This window comes from Theropithecus gelada, chromosome 9, assembly GCF_003255815.1.
Source record: "Theropithecus gelada isolate Dixy chromosome 9, Tgel_1.0, whole genome shotgun sequence".
In the NCBI taxonomy this organism is placed as follows: domain Eukaryota; kingdom Metazoa; phylum Chordata; class Mammalia; order Primates; family Cercopithecidae; genus Theropithecus; species Theropithecus gelada.
Window position 1 is genome coordinate 60,229,244 of NC_037677.1, and position 7,952 is coordinate 60,237,195.

Below are 7,952 nucleotides of genomic sequence, written 5' to 3' on the forward strand. Positions count from 1 at the left end.
AACAAAAACAAAAACAAACTCCTAAGCCTAGTCCAAAGTGCATAGGCACTGAGCTTCTTCCTATAGCTAAAAGGCTCATCCTGTAGAATTGGGCACTTGCCCAGGGCTCTATGCAGGGGATATGAAGAATGTGGGAAGAGACAACTGTCAGTGGATCAGGGAGGCAAGACCCCTTCTTACCTTAATAATTATCCCATTGCTGCATTAAAAGCACCACTGATGTTTGTCCCACATTTAATGCTGTAAAGTACATTAAAAAGCTAACTCAATTATGCCTGAAAGGGCAGAGTACACATAAAATGCTATGTAATTTTTCCTAATATTAGGGGAATCACAACAGTGAATGCCTTCAGCAACTAGGCAGATAACTTGAGAGAAGTAAACAGGTAATAAAATAGACAATTTTTAATTCTGTTTCACCATTTTGTAGAGTCCAGTAGTGAGGTCACTGGAGAATGCAGACAAATGATAATCAGCTCTACCTAATTATTGCCAGGTGGAAATAAGAAAATAGGGCTGCCAGAGCTTTTAATTTTTTTTATTAAAAAAATAAGTGGCCGGGCACGGTGACTCACGCCTGTAATCCCAGCACTTTGGGAGGCCAAGACGGGTGGTTCACTTGAGGTCAGGAGTTCAAGACCAGCCTGGCCAACATGGTGAAACTCTGTCTCTACTGAAAATACAAAAATTAGCCCGTCATGATGGCTGGTGCCTGTAATCCTAGCTACTCAGAAAGCTGAGGCAGGAGAATCACTTGAACCTGGGAGGCGGAGGTTGCGGTGAGCTGAGATAGCACCACTGCACTTCAGCTTGGGCAACAGAGCAAGACTCCGTCTTAAATAAACAAACAAATAAATAAAGCTAAAATGTGAAATTTTAATGACTTTTTTTCCTATTTTTGAACACGACCAGCTAATTTTAAAACTTTTTTTTTAACTGCATGGGTCACATAAAACACATCTGTAGAACCTCTAGGTCACCAGTTTGTTAACTTGATTATTTAGAGAGCACCTTGCAGGGACTATGCACAAAATAGGCAATCACTAAGTATTTACAGACGATAGCAAACTTCAACTTCCTTATTGCATCCAAAGGCAAGGGCACTAAATGGTGTAAAAGACTTCAAATGCAGGGAAAGACAAGACAACGGGATTTGTCCTGCTCCTAGGGCAAATCAGGAAGGAAATAATTTCCAGGGTCTAGGGGAGGAAACAGGGTTCAAGAATGAAGAGAGTACCTAATTCACAACAAAAGGCCAAGTTCTCTTCAGAGGATTTTATTTCAAGATATATCATAACTTCTACCCATACTATGATTCCAAAGGGTGAAAAAAGTGTTTTGTCTCTTCTACCCTCCAAAGAGGGCATGGCAATGCCAATGTCTCTAAAATGCCTCCGCATAGTTGTCAGAAGCTATATTTCAGTCATTGAAAATACTTGTCCATTTTCAGCTGAGGTGAGGTTTGTTAGGAAACCTCTGTAACAATTTATTCAATTTATTTGGAGGTAAACTCCCAGACTCTCGTATTGATCTCATCTTTCGGGCTTCCTGAAAACACAGAACAAATACAAGAATGACAGCTCTACAGTGTGTCTAGTGCAGACTTTTAAGATCTGACCCAAAAAATCAATCAATAAATCAAGTTTGTCCTGATCTAGGCCCATAGTTCTCACAATGCCCTAAAGCACATGAAGATGTTAACCAGCCTGGAGAGATCTATGTCAGCCGCTCTTCAACAAAAGGGCGTTGGGACCTACAAATGAGACTATGCTCAGAAACTACCATCTCTGCTAGCAATTAAGCCTAGGCTGGAAACCAAACAATTGTCATTATTTAGTTTTAGTCTCTTTAGTTCTATTTCAGACAATAATGTCTACTTGAGCAGCGCTATACATTTTCAAAATGGTTTTCCCATTCATTACTTCATCTGACAGTCACAACATTCTTCAAAGTGGTATTAGCCTCATTTTACGTATAGTAATGGTAAAGTTCAGAGCAATGAATAAATCCGTCAAGATCACACAGCCTTCAAAACTGTAACCTTTCCCACTTTGGCGTGAATAATATACCTCCCAAATGAATGAAAGGGCCTTTCCTAGCAAAAGGCAGGGAGAATCATTACTTGTATCTCCCCCATTCTTTTCCTGAGAAAGCACCCCAGGAGCCATCGGTCACCTGAGCCTTCGCGGCACAATCGAGGAAGCCCTGGATCTCTTTTCTGCACGCATCGTCGCGGAATTCATTCTGCTTCCAGCAAGCCATCATCACCGCCATCTCCGTGATGCAAGTCGCCTCTGGAGGGGCAGATCCGGGGGACCTTCAGTCACAAGAAGACCCACCTTCCTGCCCTCCTACCCACCCGCCTCTGCTCATGCTCCGGCTTCCGCTCCGGGGCCCTCCTGACACCGACTGCTCACCGCCCTTCTCCCGGCTACGCTCCCCGACGCGGTTAGCTAGAATGAGAGGTTTATTGGGCTTCAGCACAGGCTTCCGAGGGTTCCCAAACCGCGCCAGGCGACCCCGCAGGCTGGGTGTCGCCATCGCACACCCAGCTCCCGGCAGGCTTTGCGGTTCCGTGCGTGACCTCGCGAGATCCCTACGGGCTCGACGAATCACCGCGGAGCTCTGGGAAGGCTCCATGGCTTGCCGGCGGCCACCTCTTTCTTTTATTTGGCCGGGGCTGCGGCGATGCTGGGTTCGAACAGCGGCGGGTTCGTACTCATCAGCAGATTAGGAGGAGACTCTGGGTTCGTACGCCGACTGAGGCTTCTCCTTGATGGGCTCCGGGCCCCGAAGTCTGGGGGCAGTACGAGGCCGGGGACATGCAGGAAAGGGCCCTGGTAAGTGGACACTCTTCTGGTGGTAACCGGCTTGGTCTAGAGGCTATTGGCATAGGGCGGGGTGGGGGGGGAGCGAATCAAAATTTGAGACTTTAAGATGTTGGGTTGGGAAAGATTATTGTTTTACTTTAATAAACCTTGCAAGAACTGTTGTTTTTCACTACCTATAGGACCACTACAAAGCCGCAAAGAAAAATTAGACTTGTTTCATTTTATAACAACTGCTGCTGCTACTACTAGATACCATTTGCTCATTTATAACAATCTCAGTTGATAGGATGAAGCTTAAACACTTGGCATTCATCGTCTTTTTTAATCCTCTCGCCAGTCTTACAGACTTGGACCTTCAATTGTGATGCTTCATCAGACTTTTTTATGAGACAGGGCCTCTCTTGGTTGCCCAGACTGGAGTTCTAGTGGCACATTCGTAGCTCACTGCAGCTTCAAACTTCTGAACTCAAACGATCCTCCCGCCTCTGCCTCCTGGGTAGCTGAAACCACAGGTGCAAGACACCACGCCCAGCTAATTATTTTTTGTAGAGACGGGGTTCTGTCATATTGCCTGGACTGGTCTCTAACTCCTGGGCTCAAGCGATCCTCCTGCCTCGCCCTCCCAAAGTGCTTTACATGACTGAGCCTCTGCGCCCAGCCAGACTTGGTTCTCAAGTTACTTCTGGCTGTTTACAAAAACTCATTTCAAAGATGTGCAGCGTATTCTCATAGCATTTCCAAATAAGCTCCAAGAAATGTTTTTGGTAATGGAAGCAGAAACAAGCCTGTAGCTCATGACTGCTTTGGAGGAGCAACATTTATTTGGATTTGTAAATGTAGTGTGTTAAAAATGACTTATCACAGATATTTGGAATCTTCCCACTGATTTCTGCATGGCTGGTTGTTTTTCTTCCCTTAAGTCTCAGTTAATGTCAGAGGGCTTCTCTGACCTCTCCCACCCCACCACCATCAACCTGTTTTCTTCATAGCACCTATCACAGTCTGAAGTGTCTTATTATGGCCTGACCTATCCCTAACACCCATTTAAAAATGTAAGCATGAAAGAAGGAACAACACGTTGTCTATCTTGTTCATTGCTGAATCCACAGTGCCTAAAATAGTACCAATAAATACTTGTTAAATGAACAAACGTTTTATTTATTTATTTTTGGATTTGGGGTCTCGTTCTGTCACCCAGGTTGGAGTGCAGTGGAATGATTAGCTTACTGCAGCCTTGGCCTCACTCCAGTGATCCTCCTGCTTCAGCTGCTGGAGTAGCTGCAACCACAGGCTCACACCACCAAACCCGGCTGGCTAGGTTTTTTTTTTATTTTTTGTAGAGATGGGGTCTCAGCATGTTGCCCAGACTACTCTTGAACTCCTGGGCTCAAGTGAGCTTCCTGCCTTGGCCTCCCAAAGTGCTGGGATTACAGGCATGAGCCACCACACCCAACCTGAAACTTTTTTACAAATCTCCAACTTTATTACACCCACCCCCAAAAAATAATGAAGCAGAAGACATTATTTAACAAGAAGCAGTTTATTATACAAAACGAAACCTGAGGTAATAGAAAATAACACTTGCAGTAATAAAGGAAGCAGCCTTGCACTCCACCTCCACACTCCAGAGTATAATTAAAAGACTCCTAGCAGACATTTCTGTCACCAATAATGCCAACCTGCAGTGAGTGAGTCTGCTGCTGTATACAGAGCAGGCTGGGCCCCAAATCAGAAAATTCATATTGCTTGCTTTCTCTATAGGGAAAGTGAAGCTTTCAGTAAGTATCATGTGCCTATTCTTGATTCTACTTTCCCTTGTGGAAATGTAACACCTGGTTTACACTGCTCTTTTCTGAGTACTTATATGGTGATAGGAATAAAGGAGAAAGTCTGGAAAGCACCGAGCACAAAGCAGGCCTGAGGCTCCAGCAACAGTCATTCAGAAACAACTGCCCACTTTATACGTCAAAGTACCAAAGGAATGCCAATGTGAGCTCGTGTCATTAGAAGGAGAGGTAAGGATAATTCTACACCTTGCTTAACTATCACTTAACCTTTTTATTGCACATAATGAAATTTAAGTCCTGACCTAGGTCTGTACTTATGTAATATGTATTATGCACTCTAAATTAGCATCTGCATTTAGATAGATTGCAAGCTTAGAAATCAGTCCTGCATTTGACCTCTTTTGTCAGTGCCTACTATATCAAATTTTAACAGAATTTTTTTTTTTGAGATAGAGTTTTACTCTTGTTGCCCAGGCTAGAGTGCAATGGCGTGATGTCGGTTCACCACTACCTCTGCCTCCTGGGTTCCAGCGATTCTTCTGCCTCAGCCTCCTGAGTAGCTGGGATTACAGTCATGTGCCAGCCACCACGCCCAGCTAATTTTGTATTTTTACTAGAGATGAGGTTTCTCCATGTTGGTCAGGCTGGTCTTGAACTCCTGACCTCAGGTGATCTGCCCGCCTTGGCCTCCCAGAGTGCTGGAATTACAGGCGTGAGCCACTGCACCCAGCCCAACAGATTTTTTTTTTTTTTTTTTTTTAAAGACGGGTCTATGTTGCCCAGTTGGTACTCATAGGTGCACTCACAGCATACTATAGCCTCAAACTCTTGGGCTCAAGCGATCTTCCTGCCTCAGCCTTCTGAGTAGCTGGGACTACAGACCCATGCCATCACATGTGGCTTAGATATATTTTTGAAGTTTTTTTTTTTTTTTTTTTCAGTTTCTGTTTTTGAGACAGGGTGTCACTCTGTCACCCAGGCTGGAGTGCAGTGGCGATCCTCCCACTTCAGCCTCCCAAGTAGCTGAATCTACAGGCACACACACCATGCCCAGCTAATTTTTTCTATTTTTTGTAGAGATGGGGTTTTGCCATGTTACCCAAGCTGGTCTTGAATCCCTAGGCTCAAGCGATCCTCCCACCTCGGCCTCCCAAAGTGCTGGGATCACAGGTATGAGTCACTGCACCCAGCCTGAAGGTCTTCCCTCTTGTTCTTTTCTGCAAAAGGTCAAACAGGGTAAGCAAACTTTCTGTAATTTATGAAGATCATCTTTTATTAAAGGATTAAATGAAAAAAGAACAACTTTGGCAATGAAATTCAGCCTAATTACAGCTTTTCTTGGCCACATCCTTAGATTTCAGTATATTAAGTGTAGACCCTAGTTGTTGAAGCATCTAACATATATCTATCTATATAGATATGTAGATAGAGGTATAGATAATATACTGATAAACTGTGGAACTTCTCTAGTGATACCTCATTAATACATTACAACTAGAGTAGCTCTAAGGTCCAAGGTATTCTTTCCTGTTCCACTGCCCCAGAAAGAGCTAATGGTTTCCCTGCTCATTAGACTGTGTGTTCAAACCACAGCAATAGAAGGGTTTGGCTGCATCCCCAAATCTGACTAAGCTTTTTTTTTTTTTTTTTTTTTTTTTTGAGACAGACTCTCACTCTGTTGCCCAGGCTGGAGTGCAGTGGTGTGATCTCGGCTCACTGCAACCTCCACCTCCCAGGTTCAAGCAATTCTCCTGCCTCAGCCTCCCAAATAGCTGGGATTACAGGTGTGAGCCACCTGTTGGTACTGGGTGCGCCCAGCTCTAAGCTTTTATTTAGCCAGCCACTTGTGGCTTAAATATCTTGCCTTGCCTCCTCATCCCTTTGAGTGGGCTCCATCAAAAAGTAGTCTCAGGCTGGGCACGGTGGCTCACTCCTATAATCCCAGCACTTTGGGAGGCCGAGACAAGTGGATCATTTGAGGTCAGGAGTCTGAGACCAGCCTGGCCAACATGGCGAAACCCCATTTCTACTAAAATACAAAAAAGTTAGCCAGGCATGGTGGTGCGCGCCTGTGATCCCACCACTCTGGAGGCTGAAGCACGAGAATTGCTTGAACATGGGAGGCAGAGGCTGCAGTGAGCCAAAATTGTGCCACCGCACTCTAGCCTTGGTGATGCAGTGAGACTCTACCTCAAAAAAAAAAAAAAAAAGGGGGGGGGAGCCTGGGCACAGTGGCTCACGCCTGTAATCCCAGCACTTTGGGAGGCCAAGCCAAGTGAATCATCTGAGCTCAGGAGTTCGAGACCAGACTGGCTAACATGGTGAAACCCCATCTCTACTAAAAATACAAAAATTAGCTAGACATGGTGGCAGGCACCTGTAATCGCCACTACTCAGGAGGCTGAGGCAGAAGAATCACTTGAACTGGGGAGGCGGAGATTCTAGTGAGCTGAGATCGCACCATTGCACTCCAGCCTGGGCGACAAGAGCGAAACTCCATCTCAAAAAAAAAAAAAAAGGTCATATGAAAGCCTATCAGTAATACAGTGAATGAAGCTGGACTATTCATTGCACTTAAAAGTGAAAAGTGCTACAGATTATAAAATAATTACTAAAACATACTGCTACACTGTTTCCATAACTGCAGAAGATGGGACTTCGTAGCATATAAAAACAATAAAATAGAGGGAACAGTTCATTAGGCAAACAAAAGAATTAGGAACTATAAAAATTTGCACTTTTTTCCCTGGGCTTCTTTTTTTTTTTTTTTTTGGTCAACATACCGAAAAATTTGCACTTTGACTCATATTGGCCTATTTTAACATTTCAAAATCATTTAAAGAAAAATACGACTTTTTCTGTCATAATTCCCAGTCTTAGTCTCCATCTTTGATCAAAAAGAGGACAGGGCAATACATTAAATTGACAAGGCATATAACAGCCACTGAATCTTTCTGTTCATGAGAAGGAATCCCAGATATACCATAAATAAGATGCAAACCAGCAGTAAGAATGATGGCAAGGTTTCTGTATTTCCATCAGAAATTGTGGGAAAGGGCCTAAAACCAGGAAAGACAAGGCCATTAAAAATATATATTTGAGGCCGGGTGTAGTGGCTCACGCCTGTAATCCCAGCACTTTGGGAGGCCAAGGCAGGCGGATCACGAGGTCAAAAGATCAAGACTATCCTTGCCAACATGGCGAAACCCCATCTCTACTAAAAATACAAAAAATTAGCTGGGCGTGGTGGTGCATGCCTGTAGTCCCAGCTACTCAGGAAGCTGAGGCAGGAGAATCGCTTGAAACAGGGAGGTGGAGGTTGCAGTGAGCCGAG

At 44.3% G+C, this 7,952-nt stretch overlaps 1 protein-coding gene across 1 annotated transcript; it reads right to left on the minus strand.

The window, feature by feature from the left end:
* Nucleotides 1–972: 972 nt before the first annotated feature.
* Nucleotides 973–2,563, minus strand: CHCHD1 (coiled-coil-helix-coiled-coil-helix domain containing 1). Its single transcript, XM_025397022.1, has 3 exons — nt 2,418–2,563; nt 2,176–2,294; nt 973–1,548 (listed from the first exon to the last, which is right to left on the minus strand). Exons 1-3 carry the CDS (start codon nt 2,539–2,541, stop codon nt 1,447–1,449), a joined length of 345 nt encoding a protein of 114 aa, XP_025252807.1. The 5' UTR covers nt 2,542–2,563; the 3' UTR covers nt 973–1,446.
* Between the last annotated feature and the right edge of the window lie 5,389 nt (nt 2,564–7,952).

What these genes read in the sequence shown, in the direction of transcription:
- CHCHD1 (XM_025397022.1), bottom strand. Translation starts at nt 2,541, where the DNA reads ATGGCGACACCCAGCCTGCGGGGTCGCCTGGCGCGGTTTGGGAACCCT. An exon ending in GCGTAGCCGGGAGAAGGGCG is followed by an intron (nt 2,295 to 2,417) that starts GTGAGCAGTCGG and finishes CTGCCCCTCCAG; the next exon opens with AGGCGACTTGCATCACGGAG. An exon ending in ATTGTGCCGCGAAGGCTCAG is followed by an intron (nt 1,549 to 2,175) that starts GTGACCGATGGC and finishes CTGTGTTTTCAG; the next exon opens with GAAGCCCGAAAGATGAGATC.